The 21,863-nt window shown below is 35.8% G+C and overlaps 1 protein-coding gene across 3 annotated transcripts in view; it reads right to left on the bottom strand.

Annotated features, from left to right (window-relative positions):
* Nucleotides 1–2,465: 2,465 nt before the first annotated feature.
* Nucleotides 2,466–21,863, bottom strand: part of FAM184A (family with sequence similarity 184, member A) — a 223,162-nt gene continuing 203,764 nt past the window's right edge. Inside the window, exons 13-18 of one of the 3 annotated variants that reach the window (XM_006878993.1) lie at nt 17,830–18,014; nt 16,968–17,114; nt 10,391–10,508; nt 7,481–7,585; nt 4,840–5,042; nt 2,466–2,818 (exon numbers count right to left, since the gene is read on the bottom strand). In XM_006878993.1, coding sequence (XP_006879055.1) covers nt 2,737–2,818; nt 4,840–5,042; nt 7,481–7,585; nt 10,391–10,508; nt 16,968–17,114; nt 17,830–18,014 — 840 coding nt within the window. In that variant the 3' untranslated portion in view covers nt 2,466–2,736. The remainder of the gene's footprint in view (nt 2,819–4,839; nt 5,043–7,480; nt 7,586–10,390; nt 10,509–16,967; nt 17,115–17,829; nt 18,015–21,863) is intronic. The other 2 variants (XM_006878994.1, XM_006878995.1) reach the window with 2 other exon arrangements.

The raw sequence follows: 21,863 nt of genomic DNA, 5'->3' as shown, positions 1-21,863 counted from the left end.
TTGCTATGAGTCATAATTGACTTGATGATGCCCAATAACAACAAGAATAACAAAAGGTAAGGAGCCTAGACCAAGAAGCTATTGTCTGAAGAGAACAAAGGAACACTGCATGGTTTAAAATCAGGAAAGGTGTACATCAGGGTTGTATTGTTTCTCCATATCTATCTAATCTGTATGCTGAGCAAATCATTTAAGAAGCTGAATTATATGAAGAATATGGCATCTGGACTGGATGAAGACTCATCAATAAACTGAGGTAGACTATACAACCTTGCTTGCAGAAAGTGAAGACAACTTTACACTTGTTGCAGAATATCAAAAGCCATACTCTTTAATATTGATTACATCTCGACATGAAAAAAACAAAAATCCTCACCACTGGACTAGCCGGCAGCACTGTGATAGGTGGAGAAAAGACTAATGCTGTCAACGACTTCCTTTTATTTAGATCCACAATCAACACCGATGGTAACATCAGTCAATAAATCAAAAGACATGCTGCAGTGGGAAAAATATGCTGTCAAAGACATCACCAAAGTACTAAAGATATCAGTTTAAAGACTAATGTGCACCTGATCCAAGCCATGGTTTTTTCCAATTAGTAGCTATGCATCAGCAAGTTCGACAATGAATAAGGCTGACAGGAATGACTGCTTCTGTGCTGTTGTGCTGCAGCAGAGTACTGGATATCTTGTGGACTATCAAAAGAAACAATTCTACCAAAAGAAGAAACAATTCTAACACAGGAACGAACAATTCTATTTTGGATGAAGTGCTACCAGGTCCTCCCTAGAGGCAAGGATCATGACACTGTCTCCCACTGGGCAGGTCACTGGGATGCATCAGTCCTTGGAAAAGGGCATCACACTGGGAAAAGTGGAGGATCAGAGGAATAGAGGAAGACTCTCAACAGGAGGGATTGACACAAATAGCTTGAACACAGCAGATTTTAAGGATGGTGCAGGATAAGGTAAGGGTCTGATCTGTGGTTCATAGGATCACTATGAGTTGTAGATGACTTGCTAGCACCTACAGCAGCAGCAGCAACATCAACAGATTACTGGATAAACATAATGTGTTTATGTATACAATTAAATTTCATCCACCCATAAAGGGAAGTGAAGTTCTAATACATGCCATGACATGGATGAACCCTGTATACATTAAACTGAATAAAATAAATCAGATACAATAGGACAAACATGGGATGGCCCCACTTATATGAAATATGTAGAACAGAACCTCTCCCTCCCAGTTTATTAGTGGCTACCAGATGCAGGAGGACGGGGAAGAAGGAATCTTTGCTTGTATGGCACTGAGTTTCTTACGGGTGATGACAGAAGTGTAAACACACAGTGATAATGACTGCATAACTTGGGGGACATAATTAACACTGAATTAACTGTAAATTAATTGTAATGGAAAAATGGTTGAAATGGAAATTGTTTTGTTATGTGTACCTGCAACATTATTATAGTCACTTTTACATTATATATTTGCATTTATTTAGCTTACTCAGATACTTCAAAAGTTTATATTCTTGAACCAACTATGCTGGGCACTCTTAGAAATGGATGCACTCTTTCAGGCTAAGGAATATACTAGAGCAGCCTGCCAAAACAGACTAATAGTTTAAATGACTGAAGTATCTCACGAATATGCAAGAGTGGTTAGTTGAGCCTATGTTCACATTCTGTTGTGTGTGTGTGGTTTCAAGTCAGAACCAACTCATAATTGACCCTCCAGTGGGTTTTCAGAGACTAATTCACACATCTTCCTCCTGGAGAGTCCAGGAGTACATGTGAATTATGTGCCTTTGGACTGGCAGCACAATCCCTTAGCAGCAGGCCACTAAAGCCTGGCTGTTGCTGTGTACCACAGAGTTGGAAATGGCACACAGCTGACCCTCCAGCAAGTTTTCAGAGGCAGATAATTGCACAGGAGGAGATTGCCCATCTTTCTCCTGCAAAACAGCTGGTGGCCTTGAACCATGTGCCTTCGGGATTGCATGCAGCTTCTTGCCACTAGGTCACCAGTGTTCTCACTAGAGCCATAACAGTAATAAAAACGGCCTAGTTAGAAAACTAGTCAGCTGGCTTTTAAGACAAAATAGTTTTGACTGTACTCACTATGTTCGTGAACTAAGAGTTCAAGAGCCTCAAGTCTCAGAAATCATACTTTAAAAAGCTGTGAGTTAGGAATATTTTATGTTTGAAAGTCCACAATTTTTACAAGTCTTTTAATTCTAGCATATTATAAATTTTAATTCAAGTTATACATTGCTAATAGAAAAATCCAAAAGATTATGGCATATTTTCCCAATTCTTTTTCTTGTGATTACCGAGTAGTAACTTGCTATTATTATATGGCTATTATTCTGAAAAACTTGTCAGGTCTTACTTGAAATTCATACGTATTTAAAAATTAAAACACACTTAGCAGGGAAGAAATTGAAAGCACTATTGTTTTAACAAAATTTATTATGCAGTAATTACAAAGGTTAAAGACTTTTCCATTTTAAATAAAAATACAAACTGCTATAATTACACACATAATATAGTACCTTATAGAGTGATTTCAATAAATATCACAGGAAATACAGTGCATTTTTAAACTGGAGAGACAAATACTTTCTCATTCACAGTGTTTGACATAGGAAAGCCTGTTCACGTAATGACTGGTATAAGGTCATGCTCTTAGTAACAGTCCACCCAGAGCTGTGCCAACATAATTCTTTCAGAACGTGAAGTATCGGGCAAACCACTCCTGGCGCTGGGGATCTGGAGAAACCACCGGGGAGGCTTCACTCTGAGGAGGACTGAATTCATAAAAAGAGAGACATGTAACCCAGCACTAAGCTGTTTGGCAAGATGAAGATAAAAACACATAAAACAGCAGTGTAGATGAGATAACTTGTCCTCAGTATAGAAGCTGCATCTTAAAGACTGCCCGCTTGTCCTAAATTAGAGCTGTTCTCCACTCCATGACAGCATGAAAGTACATCAGCAGCTCGAACGAAGTCAATTAGGGAGGAGCCACATCACAACAATTACAAAAAGAAAAACCAACTTGAGAAAAATGTCATTTTCTCTGAGTGAAAAATCTAAGGAAAGTTGTGGGGCACATGAGAAAACAGGACAATGTTCCCCTAGGTCAGCAATTTTTCCCTGTTCAATTTCAGAATCTGATGCAAGTATTTTATTTTTATAGATGTGTCCTTAAATAAACTGAACTAAGTGATTAAAGATATAAAGTGTTTTAAGATAGTAGTATTTTCATTTTAAGTACATTTAGACTTTTATAATTCCATAAATAGGAGGAAACAGTGCATTAAAAATCCAATTTCCCTCTTCATCTTCAAAGTTACAGAATTTATACTTAGCTTAATTATAACTATAAATTCTTTGTGCTATTTGAGAAAACAAGAGGATCCCTACCGTCTTTGGGGGGGATTACAAGGCACGCAACATGTGTAATGGAAACTCCAGGAGTCATTTCTCTTGAGCTCATGCACATGCATCTTACTGATACCTGAACATACTCATGCACAAGGGAAGATAAGCAACACACAGGATTTAGTAGTGTACACACTTAAAGGTGCATCTGAGGATTTTTCAATCTTATTTTTTACTGTTCAAGCTAATTAAACATTATCTATCAACCACTTAGCCAAAAATCAGAATTTCTACACGTGAGACTATTACTAGTGACAGAATAGAGATTTAGATTTACTAAGAATAATTTTTTTAAAAAAGCAGCAAAAAAATCAATAAGATTAGCATAAAACTATATTCCTTCTGACTTAATTACCTAATGATTGACCAACTGCTTTTCTTTAAAAATCTACTTATACTATGAGGTAACAAATTGGCACAAGTAAAGTTTACTTATTATATTTCTAAATTTACTTTTTGATTAAGTTTATCGTTGAATTCCCAGAGTTCATTTATATTTTCTTTTGGCATTACATTTAAAATCACATACCAAATCCATTGTCCTTGAGTCAATTTTGATTCATGTCACCCTCCATCAGCTTGAAGGCTACACACGTCTTTATGGGAAGAGACTGCCTCATCTTTGTCCTGCAGAGTGACTGGTGGATTTGAACCACCTACCTTTTGTTAGCAACCCAATACATAAAGCACTGTACCATTAGGGCTCCTTGCATTAAATGCACACACACACACACACACACACACACACACATACACGTGTGTGTGTGTGTGTGTGTGTGTGTGTGTGTGTGTGTGTTACTAAAACCAATAGATGAGGGAAAATAAACATAAATAGAATACTCAATTGTTCTCAAGGGGCAACCAACTCATGGGTGACCCTCCAGCAGGTTTTCAAAGGCTATAAACTGCATGGAAGGACACTGCCCATCCTTCTCCCTCAGAACAGTTGGTGGATTTGAACTGTCCACCTTTTGGTTGATCACACAACTCCCTACCCACTAGGTGACTAGTGCTTAATAAAATGCCCTGAATAAATGAAGGGGGAAAATTTTATCAAGATAGACTGTTAATAAGAGAACATACTAACATATACTAAAAATGAGGCAACTTTTCATAAATATGAAAATTCTAAGCATATAAATTTCATTAGCACCTCTCCAAGCATTTAGAAAATTGGCAATTTGTAGTTACAAAAATTATTTTCAATAGTGTCCAAAAAAGTAGTTCTCTAGAGAGGTGATAAATATATTTTGAAAATATGTCATAGTAATGTTTCTTTTCCTAAGCTGTTTTTACAGTAGTGTGTTTCTGTAATGTCAGAGGTAAATTTCTCAAGTTAAAGAAAAGAGAAAAAACAAACCACCACTGGTGAGTCAGTGCTCACCTCAAAAATGTCTTGGGTTCTTTGGGTGGCACTGGCTGTGGAAGTGGTTTGCTGCTGTTGAACTCAATATCGTGGACTGGAGAATTAGGAATGGGATCCAGGCGGTTAGGATGTCCATTGCCCACTCCAACAGATTCCAGAGCACTTAGATTGGGAACACTCACAAACCTGTTTGTTGGTGATTTATCATTCTTCTTCTTTTGCTGCATTAAAAATAATACGTGTGAGGACAGTCCCTGTGCACTGACAAATGAGAACAGACAAAGAGTACAAGACAGAAATTTGGCATGAAAAAACTCTGGAAGCTTCATGTTAGGCTGGCACATTGAAATGAACCAGTGTTACCCAAAGTGTGGTCTGGGGATCCTTGGAGTTCTGTATCTACATGGAATCCTCAAAGCCAGGCATGCTGCCAGGAGAGGAAGAATGAGGGAGAAATGTTGAGGAATGGTTTATGGTGAGAGGAAAAAAGAATGCCAAAGAATAAAGAATGCTGGCAGAAAAAAGAAAGGGAGAAGTAGCTCTTGCAGGTATCACAAGGTTAGAATTATTTAGGTTAAAACCAGGAGAAAGGGAGAAGTTAAAAATCATATTAAAAGAGAGGTCCATGAACTTTAGCCATCTGTTAAAGGGAGGCAGTCCTTGCCTAGGGGAAAAAAAATAGGAATGAGGAAATGGTTGGTGATCTAGTTTGACACAAATCACACATTTCTACTTAAAAACAGGACATTGATTTGGAGACATATATTTGTTTTAAATTCACTGTGCTACAAAATTAAGTTCAATTTTCAAATTCATTGGTAATATTCATTTACTCAAAATAGTTAAAAATACTAAAATGTTACAAAACAAAAATGATCAAAGTTTTAACTGATTAGAATGTTTTTAATTTGTCATCAGATTGTTGTCTTAATAAGTGTATAATTGTGTAGTATCCAAATCTACCAGCTTGTAAATCATTAAACTAAGTATTTTGTGAGCTCAATTAGAATAATTGCACATCATCTTGCTTGGCTGAATGAAATTAATATATTTAAATTTTTTTTCATGCACATTTTGTTTTGAAATCAGTAAAAGAAACGAGGTCCTAGAAGCTGTAGTGATATAAGCAGGAACATTTAATATTGTTATCTCATACTAATTAAATAGTATGAAAGTTTCTGAAAGAACTTTTAATAAGTGCTTTGACAGTTCATAAAAAAATGCATCGATATGACAAACTGTCCTTTTCTTTTACTTATAAAGTAGTACCTTACAATTTAGACATCTTTCTCTATGTGATATTCTGTGAATTATAAAGTTTCTGACCAGGAGTCTATCTTATATATACGCATACATAGTATATCTGAAAAAAATCATTTCGCAATCACTGATAAAAACTGAAGTCACTATTAGGAGTCAAAAGCATACTGCAAGTTCTTGCAATGATGTATCTTTGTATTTTCTTTTTGTAGTAATCAGAGGGTATAATAAACCAATTAAGGTTTCCATTTTCAGAAATAAAAATGTTACTAGTAATGTTCTACAGTAATGATATCATGGCTAAAAATTCCAGTGCAATAAAATAAAGGAAAACATTTGTAGTATATCTTGTTTCAAGATCTCACAATTTTACTTTAAAATTAAAAGCATATTTTGCCTTAATGATATTAATTTAAAAACTACATTCATTCAGTCATCAATTATCTATGCCTAGTCATCTATGTGCCAGGAAGTATGTTAAGTTACAGAATTACAGCTACACACTCACCCTCTAGATAGATCACCCTATTTCAGATAGCATTTAAGACATTTAACTTGTAAAGGAAAGGTAGCACAAGAGTTCTCAAGAGGTAAGCTTTAAGTGTTAAAGCAGAGGTTTAAAAGTTTTTGGGTAAATAGAAGAAATTAGTTGTGATTTACAACTTTAATAAAATTGGGATCCAATTTAATTATATTACTATTGACATCTGAAAAAGCTAGATAATCCTAGTGAAACCAATATATACAGTGATTCTTTATTAGGTGTTTTATTCTCTAAAATAATTCATAGAGGCTTATAGAAGATAGGATGAAATTTTGCAGCTGAGTAAAGCACTATTTAGAGAGCCAGGGGGAGCCAGGGTACAACGATGTGTAAGACGTGGCCATGTCCATTTCATCTGTCTACAAGTCCCTTCAACTGTCCTAATAGAGTAATAAGGCTAAGTACCAAAATGAAACATATTCAACTTTAAAGGTCAAGAAAAGTCAGAAGACTGGTAAGGAACACAATACAATTTAACTAACTGAAATCAGAGCCTTAAGTTAAGAATAGCTATGAGTATCCAGGCTTGAAAGTGTTTCTTGATACCATACAGAATCCTGATTACTAAGGAAGAAATTAGCTTTAGGTGATTTAATGAAAAATCAAAATGATAAAATAAAAACTTTATGATAGTAATAGAATTATTAAGGAATATAAATGATTGGTAAATACATTAAATTATTAGAGTATCCTTGCCAAAACATACATACACATTCATATATTTTAGTTCTAGAATGTTAAAAAAAAACCCCAAAACCAAACTAAAAGCTTTATTCCTCTGTTACACTAATATTTTATTACATTTAAAATCAACTTTAAAATGCTTTTCTAATTTACAATGTTTATAGCACATACCTTTGCCAGTGGATTAATAACACCAACAGTAGGACTTGAGTTAAACATTTTGTTGAAGTTAGTTTCTCGATTGACTAATTCCAGCTGATAAAATTTATTATCCTCCTATGCAAAAGAATTTCAAACATCTTTTAAAAATTTTTTTAAACATTAAATATTTTAAAAACTCAGTTTGTAAATATTATTTCTTTCTGAATTTAATATAAAAACTCTATGAACATTCCTAAGCTGTAAAAATTTTGCAGACCTGGTTGTGGATGTGTTAACTGGATCTAGTAGTTAATTTTAACACGTATCAACCTTATAGTCCAGGTCTTTATCTTCCCAACTTTCTTCCTCTTAGATTGAATTTGTTCTATTTGGTCCCATCTCTTGGCAAGGGCTGGCTGTACAGTTTGGGCAGAGATATATTGCTTTCACTGGACTATGAGCTGAGTTATTTCCATATAGGGAAATGATATTTTATCCTAATTCTTGAATACAAGGTATGGATTTGAGTTTACCTATTGTGGTGTTAGCGTAAATGTTGGCTTTTCTAGCCATTACATTAGCCCCCTCTGGTATTCAAGTACCATGCAGATACACAGTCTTGCAAATCATCAACCGCTGTTTGGACTAGGGTAAGAGAGAGAACGCTTCCCACACTGAACAACAAGACCTGAGAGAGGCTTGAGTGAGATTCCAGGAAGAACTAGACCATGGTAAGAGCAAGATCCTGGTGATTGTGGTTGTGAAACTGTGGCAAGGTGTAATCAGGGGAGCCCAGAGATAAAAGCCATAAAGGTTTTGCTGTTCTTGCCACATGATGGAAGGAAAGGCTGACTACTGAACTAAAACCAGAACATGGAAATACTGAGGAATTGTGCCTTGGGACAGCTAGGCTAAAACCAGGGAACTGGATGATATTCTTTGCCTCCCCAACTCTCCAACTTACTTCCCTAGTAAACCTCACTCAGTACCCCACAACTGTGACTGTGAGTAAAGTCTGTGAATCAACAACAAATATCACACCCAAATGAGGTGTAGAAAGATGTGCAGGAGCACGGGGAGGCGGGGGGGGGGCGTGGAGTGGTAGGGGGACCCTGCATGTCTGAGCAGCTATTTGCTGCTATGGCTACTATTGATAAGGACAGTTCCCCTTTTTGAAGCAGGCAGAAGTTAGACTTGGCCACCACCACCATGTCCCATCTGCTCTTTCCCTCTTAAATCTCCCTGAGACATCATGTCTTAAACCTTTGGGAACCATGGAACAAAAGAGAATCACTCACATATAGCAAAACATTTGTCTTTTGATGCCATTAATTGATCAAACTGAAGGAAGATAAAAACCCACTTAGTTACCTCTTATTACCACCCATAACTCATTAATTTCAGTCTACAGAATCAGAGGGTGAGCAACATCCAGTGAGAAAAGAATGACGGGGGTCTTCTGGTGAGGGATAAATTTTGGCCAGATTCTTGGTACCGTCATTGAATTATCTGTGCTGCTTTGGAAAGTATTCACCTGAAGTCTAATACTGTGTGATGAGGATAATACAATTGTATCTGTAGCACATATTTAGTAAGAACTTGAAAATGAATACCTATTTCTGTAGATAACAGCTAGACAAAATTACTGTGTTTGGTAATTTAATGTATGAAATACACAGTAATTTTCTACAAGTCTACTCCTATCAGAAAGAGGCCCAGGTGGCATAATATCTATGACCCATCTGCTAACTAAAAGGTTTGTAGTTCCAGCCAACCAGTGACTCTGCAGGGAGAGACATAGCTGAAAGTTTGTTCCCATGAAAATTACAGCTTAAAAACCCTTTTGAGTAGATATTCTGTGTCATAGAGCATTACTGTAAATTGAAAAATCCTATGATGGTACCTAGGAATAGCTATCAGCTACAGCAATCTCTGAGGCCTGTACTCACTCACTCACTCACTCACTCACTCACTCACTCACAGTTAATGGGCTGAGGAGTTACATGTTTCAAGTCTCCAACACCTGAGACTGAATTCCATCTATGAGCCCCTAAATACTGTTTCTCCTGGCACAAATCTTGAGTCCCAGACAACAAGCTCAATTCCCTAAAGGCATAAAAAGGTAGACTAAGGGGAGGAGGAAGAGAGGAGGGAAGCTGTGCTTAGCCTCTCTTTGCATTTTAATTATAAAAATGTTCAGTTGAAAAAGATCAGTTAACAAATAAGACTGATTAGTGACGTATGTCTAGTTTTAGTGTGAAAGATGTCTCACAGTGGCAGTTAGAAGCAATGTTTTGTTTATCAAAGCATATAATTTTAGAAAATAGAAAGGCTTTATGAATTTCACAAACTTATCAGAGTCTCAGTGAATTGAGTGTCTGAGAGAGAGGCTACAGGATTTCTTAGATTTCATCACTAATCATTACCTTCTCCATCAAATACCTCTGCCAGATAAAAGTATTCTATGAACTACACTTTAGAAAATGAACATGAATAACACAGAAGTTACATTGCATGGATGTGCTGACTTTCCTTTGCAATTCTACTTCTAATTGTTTAAGTTTTGCATCCATGTTAAATGATTTAAGAGTTTTCAGATATGATGCGAGGGTTCTGCACAAGCAGAATTTAAATGTTCATACCCACACATATACTGTAACAATATATTAACTGTATAATGTTATATTAAATACTTGACAGGCAATATAATGACTATTTCTCTAAAGAAAAATATCTAAAAACATGCATAATCTCCTTAACCTAATACTAAACTTAAATTACATATCTTATCCTTTTTCATAAATAGTAGTAGACTCATCTTAATGTACATTTTATCATTTGCATTTTGTTTAACATTACTTAAAACATTTTTTGTCCTATTTCTCCAGTTAACAGTTTATGGATTATTAACACTGCTCCACCAAAAACAAGATACCTTACAATTAGTTTCTTTATAACTTGATCTCTCTCTGTAAGCATGGCTTTTAATTCTGTAATCATCTGTATGTCTTCAGCTTTTGATTCTCTTTGTAGATATTTTTCTTCCATTTCTTCTAGTCTAAAAACCAAGATAATCTTTAAGTCACTTACATGAAGGAGACACGCTATTTTGTAATGTCTACATTTTTCAAATTAGTCCAAATACATCCACATTGAATATAAAACTTGTCTTTGAAACTTCTGCATAATGAATGGTGTAACTGTGTTATTAAAGGCTCTTCAGAAGTAGGTGAAAGTTACTTGTGTTAAAGAATTCACTCCTTTTAAGTAATTTAAGAGTATGTGGTTATGAGGTGAGGGCTGAATGGGACGAATCTAACAAATGGGGTAGATGCTAGAAAGGCAGGCTTTCTATTAGGAGCACTTACTACAAATGTAATGCTGTATAATAAATGATACCAGGCGTGGTAACATATATAAAAGGGACGGGACAAGATACAGAAGAAAGGATTACAAGGAACACACATACACAACATCACTTGTCTCTGGTTTATGAGAAATGTAGCCTGCAGATAACATATTAATCAGCCAACACACACAAACTATAAAAAAGGTTCAAGGGAGCTCTGGTCGCCTAGTGGCAAGATGCTGCACTGCAATCCCAGAGTACGCGGTTCAAATCCACCAGATGCTCTGCTGGAGAAGGAGGGAGCAATCTCCTCCTGTACCAGTCAGATCTGATTTGACGGTACATGTAAAAATAATACAATAAAAAAAAAAGGTTCAACTGATAGGTGAAGAATTTTATTTCCTTCTAGGTCTTTTCTGACTGAAATAAAAAATTAATAGTACAGAATGACATTAAAGACTAAGGAAAAGAGGTTATTTTTCAATGGAAGCCACAATGACCTTGAAAAAAAAATTCACAGAGCAGAACAAAGAAAAACTTTTAGATCTTATGGTTCAGAATAGAAAAGACAGAATTTAAGTCCAATAAAACTATGACCAACAAATATTAATAGATGAATTTCTTTACAACCAATATGAAATGCCTCTTTTTCTAGAAATCAGAGATTGCAACCCCTCTTACCACCTCAGCAAGGCTTATCAAATCCCTTTGTATTTTAGTATCAAACCAAAAAACCTGATTCTAACTCAGCAAGAGGGTGGAAGGCCTCAGTATTTCCAAGGCTGTAATCTTTATAGACACCACATCTTTTCTGCTATTGCTGGTTGTTGTGTGTCATCAAGTCAAACAGACCCACAGCTGACCCTCCAGCACATTTTCAGAAGTAGTAAATCATATGGGAAGAGACTGCCTATAGTTATCTCATGGAGCAGCTGGTGGATTAGAACCATGTGCCTTTGGGATTGCAGTGCAGCTTCTTACCACGAGGCCACCAGAGCTCCCTGATGGAATGGCTAATGGATTTAAATTGGTAACCTTTCGGTTAGCAGTTGAACAGTTAAGCACTGTCTTTGTTGTTGTATACTGTGCTGTTTGGGTTTTTAAAATTTTTTTTAAAATGTACTTTATTTTAAATGACTGTAAAATATCTCACCACATCCTTTAAAATAATTTCTTTTACCGCTCTCTTATTTAGTGTTAAAGAGTAAACATTCTCATATGTAGTAAGTAGTAGCTGAAGCCATGTGTACAAACCTGCTTCTTAACCCCTCACTGAGTCAGGATAGATAAGAGATATATTTCCACCATTTCAAGCTGGAAATCTGAACATATTTTCCACCAGAGTTACTGTTACTATGTTGGACATTTTGAACACTTACACCCAAAATCAAGCTCACTTCTGCCAAACTGATTGCAATTTATAGTGACACCTTGGGAAAGACTGGAACTACTGCACGGGGCTTCAGATACTGTTGAAGCCTTTGAACTGTGGTGTGGAGGTTACTGTCGTTGTGTACCGCTGAGCTGGAACCAATTCATAGCTGAGCCTCCAGTGGGTTTTCAGGGACAGCAAATCACATGAAGGAAACGGTCCATCTTCATTCTTCAGAGAAAGCTTTAAGGAGCACTTAACACTCCCTCTAGGTGCTCCTGCTTTTTCACGACCCTTACCCAACTAGGGAGCTCTGGTGGCTTACTGGTAAGGAACTGCACTGCCACCCCAAAGGTTCAAATCCACCAGCTGTTCCATGGGAGGAAGATGAGAATCTTTCCCCATGAGATGTACTGTCTCTGAAAACTCACTGGAGGCTCAGCTATGAGTCGATTCAGACTCCACAATACTCAACAACAACAAACCCCACTAATTCAATTCAAGTAAAAGGATTTAAAAAAAATCTATTTGGCTCCCTACTCGGCTCCGCAGCTAGAGTTCTAACCTAAGAGTGGGAAGGAGCAAGGTGATGAGGATTAGGAAGTAACTGTCTCATGATTGTCTGGAACTCAGCCAGATGGATCTGGGTGAGGTCAGCTGTACAGTGCACACGTTTCTTCTGCTCCTTAACTGAGTAAAAAATACTGTGCTTCACTAAGCTTGCAATATCTAATCTCACATTTTATTAAGACATAGAGGGTTTATTATGTATTTTATGTGTAAAAGCATTAATAAGGTTAAAAACTATTGATTTAGTCAAGGAAGGAAAATCTCCAGGGGTGCAGTGGTTAAATGGTAGCCTATTAAGCAATCTATCAGTGGTTTGAGAGCACCATTCCCAATGTAGGAGAAAGATGTGGCAATCTGGTTCTATAGAGATTTGCAGCCTTGTAAATCTATAAAAAATTCTACTGTATCCAATAGACTCACAATGAGTCACAATGGACTGGACGATGAGGTGGGGTTTTTTGACTTGGGGTTATATTCAGAGTAGCCACAAGATGTCACCACAGCACTTTCTTCACTGTTAAAAAAAAAACGACTGAATCACGTTTCGTAGGTCTGGTACCTAAAAAGAGAGATCCCAATATACAGTCTTATTTACATCTATTCATTGTGATGAGCTGTTAGCAGTTTAATCCTCTTCACAAAGTATCTTCATATTTGTTAAAGTATCTTCATATTACACAAAAATAACCAAATGAAAACCAACAAAATTCCTATATATTAAAAGGAAAAAAGTCATTTATTAAGTTGAAAAAATTATATATAAACATAAGTGGGAAAGCATTAAAGGAGAGAACAAATAAGAACTATGATACAGATTAAACTTGTAAATATATATCCAGAATCATTAGACCTAGGAGATAGTAAACGAAGAAAACTCAGTACCATTCTACTATCTACTTAAAGCTAGCATTGGTCAACGTCTTCCATCCCTTCAGTTCTCCACAAGACCAGGTGTAAAAGACTGGTGATACAGGACATAACTTTAAAGACGTTCTCTTTCATATTTACCATCACAACACGGAGAAAATCTTGGTTCAGTTTTAAAAACTGTCTCCGTATTATGGCCTTCTTATCTTACTTCACAAAACGCTCGCAGCTCTGGAGCATCAGTGCTAGTTAGAATCTAATTATATTGTTTTATATTCACAGAAGTTACATCTGAGTAAGTTTTTAAAAACTTTTGTTTAAATAAGATTGTTCAATAGTGATAATGTTTAACTGAGTGAAGTAAAACGTCCCTGCTGAAATTTTAAGTAAAAATTAAAATATTTTAAGTAGTCCGAAGTGACAGATATTATGGACAGGAAAAAATGATTAAAGTCTCAAAATCCTGCCTGGAGTGACCGGCACAAGAACATGTTGCCTTTTGCTCAAGACCCAGACTGCCGTGAAAAGTCATGAACAGAGGGTACAGATATGGGAAAGTAGAACAATTACTAATTAAGCTCACTGTTGGATTCGCATCAGGCATGCTTGCCCTAATTTGTTTTATGTTTTGATTTTTTTGGCATTGAGAATATGTATGTCAATGTCTGTAGCCACACAGATATAAAATATAATGCAAAAAAATTCAAACTGTACTAAAAAAATTTTGGTTTGGGTTTTTTCCTTAAAATAAGTAATTCACTTTTAATATTTAATGTATCAAGATATTAGAGTCAAACACTAGTCTTACTAGCACACATTATCTTAGAACTTCACTTTATAAAGATTAAAATAAAACTAAAAATAAAATAGTTTTATTTTATCATCCTCTTTAGTTTTTGCATGAAATTCATTATGATTTTAATACAATTATTCGCATATATGCTGTTTCATTCATGAACACTGTATTATATATAATCTTTCACATACATTGTATTTCCTATCATTAATTACTGTTGAGCTATGACTATTAACACTGTCTTTTCAAGTCCCCATTGAATTAAGTAAATAAAGTAATTGAAATATTTTAATGTCAAACTTCTGTTATTCCACAATGTATGAGTTCAGACTCTAACTTGAATTACTAATACTTACCTTATTTAAATTACTTAACAGGTAATTTAAAATCCAAATCACCATGACAAAAAAGTATTTTGGCACTGCAAATAAAATAACTTGAATACTTTTCAAAGAACAATTTCAAGGTAGAGGTTTATGCTTTTTCAATTAGGAGTTACTCATTCAAAATACAAAAGTACTCAGTATTTCATTCAAGAAGCATTCTTTTTGTTCTATTGCAATGTTAAGTTACTGTAAAGTAAGCCTAAAAGAATAAATTACAACCTCTGAGACATTATGATAAAAGCCCATCCTAATTCCAAATTTGAATACCTTTCATTTACCTTTAACATTCTTAAAACTACAGAGTGAAACAGATATAATCACAATGTTTACACACCTATTTAGCTTTCAAAACCCTCAAAAACAATGATATTTTATTACACTGTTGTTATTTGCTGTTTGAGTAAGAACAAACTCACAGCTGACCTCTCCACATGACCTCCCCAACAGGCACTCAGATGCTGTAAACACACAGGGAAGTACCATCCTTTCCTGAGGAGCCCCTGGTGGAACAGAAACGTTTGTCTTTGGTTTGGCAGTGGAACTCCTTCCCTACTAGGTCACGAGAGCTCCATTTTATTAGACAAAAGAGTGTAACTAAGATTCTGTATTACTAAAAAAAAAAATAATAATAATATTTCTGTACAACCATTTCAAAATCTAAGGATATTTTAAGATCCAGCAGTGGAGAAGCAGATTTCTAACAATCAGAACTCCCATTACCATTTCTATAATGCTTAGATGATGTAGGGTTTTTTAAAAAAACTTTTTTTCATTTTTAAAATTTGTTACACCTTCTCTTCTCCAGAGTTTTTGAATCTTCAGGCCTAAGCAAAGCCTCAGCAAGAAGCTTCAATACATTTTATAGAATGGCAGCAGGTTTCCCGTAGAACAAAAATACCATTGGTTACTGTGCACACTGTTCAATGTTTAAAATGAAAGGGAGAACTTGGAAAGCTGATAAAAATACTTTACTTATCATTAATACTAATTCTTAAATTATTAAAAATTATCATAATATAAGAAAGTTTATAAAATTGTTATGCCCTAATGTGCAAAAACATATTAAAGAGAAAAAAGTAAAAATAAAGACACAACCATTATTCTTTGTAAATGAGTATGCTTAAGGAGACAGGACACACAGAGAGACAGAAGTTATCCTATTGGTGAGCATGTTTTCCCAGGAAATAAAATGATGGTTTCTTGACTTGGGGAGGATGACACAGGATTCACAGGATACTCCTGTGAAAGGAAAAGGAAGTGATGGAACTCTAGGATCTTATCCTCTGTCTGACTCACAGCACTGAGACCAGGAGAATAGTAATTTTTGCAATATTTCTGTGGCTGTAAGATCTTCTACAGAACAAATTCCTAAGCCCATACTATGTTCCAAAAGGATTTAGAACTTACTGTAAACACCAAAGTTATAGAGACTGGTGGAAATGATCCTATGAGCCTTTTTACCATGCTAAGGATAACTATGAAAAGTGACAAATATTATGGGGAATTCTCATAAAATTATCATAGAGCACTTAAGTTATCTACTACTGTGAAGACTGGTAAGTGCAATGAATGTATGTATTTCTCAAAGGGCACTAAAATAAACATGAACCTCTCAAGGTTATAAATCTCTGCTTACGTGAATGTTCCTGAGTGCATGTGCACACATTTAAAAGTATAATAGAATACTGAATAGAAAAAACATGAGATGATTTTATTTGGAGTAGAGGATGGTCATTAGGAGCTAAAGACAGAAGAGGTTATTTTAGCCGTAAAGGACATCACAGTATATAATGTCTATACATGTCTTGCATAAAAATATTGTATTGTTCTGAGTTTGCTCTTTTATGTGACATTACATAATGGGCAGTTTTTAAATTTTCTACATTGTTGTTGTACACAATACTGAACAGTTCATGATCCTGAGGGATAGTCTCTGGATAAATGTTGTCCTTGCAGAACTATAGTAGTAGCAGCTGACAAAACATAACCAGCTGACTGTGGTGTGGCTTTATCCAATTAAAGAACATAGTACACTATAACTGTCCTCTGTAATACAGCAGTTATGTTCTCTTTTTATCATTAGATTGGAATCAAAGTAGAAGCTAGTCTGTAGCTAGACACAAAGCTCCTTAGTTTATGATCTACATATGAATTTTCTTTAATACAATGTAACTTACGACATTTGTAAAGCTGCATTTATTTCCTTGAGTAGCTCGTTAGTCTTATTAAAATCTGCCCGCATGATATTTTTCTCTCTGAGATGGTCTGCTGTCATGACATCCAGCTCTTTTTCAAGTCTCTTGTTTAAATCTTGTTCATGCAACCTGTTTTATTTTTAGTTAAGAAAATGTTATTCTGAAGTCAAGTTTACAAAATATTCTATATTCTACCAGATTTGAAATGATGTTAAGTACTTAAAAATGAAAAAAAAAAACAAAAAACAAAACCAAACCAAAACAAACAAACAAAAAAACCGAGCAAACAACCCAACCCTCAATGCCATCAAGTCAATTCTGACTCTTAGTCACCGTGTATGGACAGAGTAGAACTGCTCCATAAGATTTTCAAAGCTGTAAATCTTTATAGAAGTAAACTGCCACATCTTTCTTCATTGGGGCAGCTGGTGTAGCTAAACTACCAAGCTTCTGATTAGCAGTCAAGGCTTAAACCACTGCATTACCTGGGCTTCTTCTTTTAACTACAACACATAGAAAAAGAGTAGAAATAGGCTAAATTAATCTACCTACTTTCTACTAGTCTTCTATCTGGTTAAAGTTGTCTCCTTTAATGCTTTTTATTTTATAAAAATAACATTTAAAAATATTTTAGTGTATTACACACAATTTTCAAAGTTAATGAATACATAAACATCATCCAGACATAAGAATGGCTTCAATGTGCTGGTTTCTAACATTGTCAAATAACACAAAAAGGAGTCTTCAAAATGAAGTCGTAAGAACAGGTACACATTACTAAACATCATGCCAACATCATGCCTTCAGCAAGTCCTTATTTTTACAGTTGTAATGGATAGTATACCTCATCTGTTGGTTAGATTCACTTCGGATCCTGAGTACTTCCTTCCCCTTGAATTCCAATTCTTTGGTTAGGGCACTTATATTCTCATGAAGATGCTGCACTTCCTTCTCCAAATCAGAGATGTGATGTTCTCTGTGCCTTAATTCTTCCTGGAGATCTGTTATTCTACATATGTGCTCCTGACTCTGTAGAGTACAAACATAATTTTAAAAGTCTCTTCAAATAGGCTTTCAGGGTCTATTTGCAGGAGAAGAAAGTCACCCTGGAATGTTAAATAGACCTATTCTAAGAATGCTTCAAAGAAAAGTAATGAAAAGATAACCTCACAGTCTCTCTTTTTTGCATGCATAAACACTTTTTAAAAATTTCAAGACTGAGACCTAGTTACTGTTATGTTAACTAGATTATTGGTGGCCAAGTTTGTGACACCTTTAAAACTTTATACTTCAGGTCTTTACATTCGAATAGCTTTTCCTCCTAGATGGAATCTCTTGTCAGTTTTATTTGGTTTCATCTCTTTCCAAGTGCAAGCTGTAGAGTTTTGGCAGCCCTCTCTTGCACTCATTAGACTGAATAGCTGAATTGTTTCTATATAGGAAATGATATTACATTCTTATTCTTGACAGAAAGTGACATATTGGTATGTCTACTAATTCATCTTACTTGAATCCACAATCAACACATTTGGTCCAGCAGTCAGCATATCAGGAGATTGTACCAGGAAACTGTGCACTTAAGAACCTCTTCAAATTACTGAGGAAAAACAATGTCAGGGGACGGAGCACATGAAAGCAGCACAATGAATTGAGATAACAGAGAACTGATGCTTTTGAGTTGTGGGGTTAGGAAAAAAAGCACTGATTACCCCAAAGATTGCATAAAAAGTGCAAGGGCCACAATGGAGACAGCCACATCTGACTTCTACCAATGCTACAAGGGAGTACTGTCCTAGTCAAGCACATCCACAATACACAATTTCTATAAGGTCTGGCATATCTCCCATACACCCACATCACTTTCTACTCATTCCAACACCAATCTTAACTGTTCTACTGGGTCTGAAATCCACTGCGATAGCTCAAGACCACACAGAACCATATTAAGTAAGTCAAAGGCTATAATTCCAGTTAGTAGACTAATACGCTCGCTCAGTCAGGTCAGCTGCTGAAATGTGCTCACATGCATCTCTCAAACTTCAACCTCACCAGGCTTTAGGACAGTGTTAAAAAACTTGTAGTCCTGTGAATTATGACTCTCCCCTGCAGTTTTCCAACAAACTTGGGTAAAGGCTCTTAACTCTGCTTCCTTGAGGTAGCATGCCCAAGGTCAGCTCCATCTCATGTGAGGTATCTGGTTCTCTGCTTCAGCTGCTGTTTGCATAGGCACCAAAGTGAGCAGCACAGGAATCTCTCGCCCCGAAGGATGCACACTCTGCATGCTCTGCTTCTTCTTCACCAGTGCCAAGATTCCCTCAAATCTGCCATGGAATCTGCTCAATTTAGTGGCGAGATTAGCCAATCCCCTTATTTGCATATTTCAACTAGCCACATGGCAAAGACAATCAATGACTAAAGAAGCCATTTTGAACAATAAACCCTTAAACATCAAAGACTGCCAAAACAACAGTTATATCTTGGAGAAAGTGTAGTTGGAGTGCTCAAGTTTGTGACGTATGTTTTGGGCATGTTTTAGAAGAGGCTATTCCTTGGAAAGAGATATCATGCTTGGAACGATGGAGGATTGGGGAGAGGAAGACACTCAAAAAGAAGGACTAACACAGTGACTGTGGCAATAGGCTTGTCAGTGATGCAGGGGAAGTATTTTTCTTTTTTTTAATTGAAATTGTAATGAAAGATTATAAAGAACTTGGATTTCCATTCATTCATTGTTGCACATTTTCCTCCCGGCCCACTCTCCCCCTCAGCTGTCTTCTCTCTTCGAGAAAGAAAAAAAAATTTCAGTGTTATACAATCCCCCCTCCCATTCCACTTTACTTTGCAGTGCTTACTTTGGACTCTTGCCATGCAAATAATACCTAATCATTTGTCCCTTTTAAACAGTTTTCTCCCTCATTTGTTTCAACGTAGTGTACATTATTTATCCCCTCTTAGGTTTCCCCCAAACCCAATGTCAGTCCTGTTTTATAACAGTGGCATTATGTAGTATTTGCCCTTTTGTAATTGGGATGTTTCACTCAACATAATGTCCTTCAGGGTTACCCATTTTGTATAATATTTAATGAGTTCCTAGTTTTTCAATGTTGAGTAGTATTCCATTGTGTGAATATACCACAGTTTCTTAATCCATTCGTTTGTTGATGGGCACTTAGGTTGTTTCCAACTCTTTGCTATTGTGAACAAAGTGGCAATAAACATGGGTATGCATATATCTACTTGGGTGGCAGTTACAGTTTCGTTAGGATATATTCCCAGTAGTAGAATTGCTGGGTCAAATGGTATTTCTATTTGCAACTGTTTGAGAAAGTGCCATACTGCTTTCCACTGTGTTTACATCATTTTACACTCCCACTAACAGTGAATAGGAGTTTCAGCTTCTCCAAAACCTTGTCAGCATTTGTTGTTTGATGCTCTGTTAAATTTAGCTATTCTTACTGAGGTGAGTAGATATCTCATAGTTGTTTTGATATGCACCTCCCTTAGAGCTAAGGATTTTGAATATTTCTTCACATGTTTGTCATCTGAATGTCTTCTTTGGTGAAGTGTGTCTGTTCGTATTCTGTGCCCATTTTGCAATTAGGTTGTTTATCTTATTGTGCCGCTTGAGTATATCCTAAATTCTAGATTTAAGTCCCTTATCAGATATGTCATTACCAAATATTTTTTCCTCAGTCTGTGATTTTCCTTTTAACCCTGCTGGAGAAGTTTTTGGTTGTGCATAGGGATTTGATTCTTAGAAGGTCTCATTCACCTATTTTATCCCCTTCTGGTTGTAGGTTTTCCAGGATGTTTGGAAGACTGTTCATGTTGTGGATTAGGGCTTCTAGAGTTCTTCCAAGCTTTTCTCTAATGAAGTTTATAGACCTTGGTTTTAGTCCTAGGTCCTTGATTCACTTTGAGTTTATGTTTGTGTATGAGTGAAGTGTGGGTCTTATTTGAGTTTTCTGTAAACAATTTTCCAATTTTGCTAACACCATTTGTTAAAAAGGCTGTAATTTCCCCACTTGACTGTTTTTTTATCTCCTTGACAAAAGTAAGTTGACCATAGGTAGAAAGGCTGATTTCCGGGTTCTCAATTCTATTCCATTGATCTATGTGTCTGTTGTTATACTTAGTTCCAGTTCTGTATTCTCTTTGTCACTGTAGAGAAATAAAATTGATTTTTGTATGTTGATCTTGTATCCTGCCACTTTACTATCTTGACCACCATGGAAGTGTAGCAGGATTTGAAATCAGGGAGTGAGATACCTCCTACCGTTCTTCTATTCTTAAGGAGTGCTTTGCTTATTCGGGGCCTCCTTCCATTACAAATGAAATTGGAGATGGCTTTTTCCATCTCATTGAAGAAGGCAATTGGTATTTGGATTGGGATTGCATTAAATGTGAAAATTGCCTTTGGTAGTATTTTCACTGTTACAGTATTGAGGCTTTCTATCCAAGAGCAAGGTATATTTTTCCATTTCTCCAGGTCTCTTTTTTTTTCTTGTAGTAATGTTTTTTAATTTTCTTTTAATAGCTCCTTTGTGTTTCTAGTTAGATTTACTCCCAAGTGCTTAATTTTGTGATTAGCTATTGTGTATTTGTTAGCTTCAGTTCTGTATTCTCTTTCTCACTGTAGAAAAATCTAATTGATTTTTATATGTTGATCTTGTATCCTACCACTTTCCTAGATTGGTCAACTATGTCCAGTAGTTTTTTTGCTGATTCTTTAGGGTTTTCTAAGTATATTAACACATCATCTGCACATAGAGACAATTTTACTTCTTCTCTGCAAATTTGGATACCTTTTATCTCCTTCTCTTGTCTTATTACTATCGCTAAGACTTCCAATACAATATTGAATAGGAGAGCTGATAG

This window comes from Elephantulus edwardii, unplaced genomic scaffold (genome assembly GCF_000299155.1).
Source record: "Elephantulus edwardii isolate Elephantulus edwardi_28Jun2011 unplaced genomic scaffold, EleEdw1.0 scaffold00002, whole genome shotgun sequence".
Lineage (NCBI taxonomy): Eukaryota > Metazoa > Chordata > Mammalia > Macroscelidea > Macroscelididae > Elephantulus > Elephantulus edwardii.
Note: the sequence above shows the minus strand (reverse complement) of the source record. Positions and strands in the feature narration are given on the sequence as shown.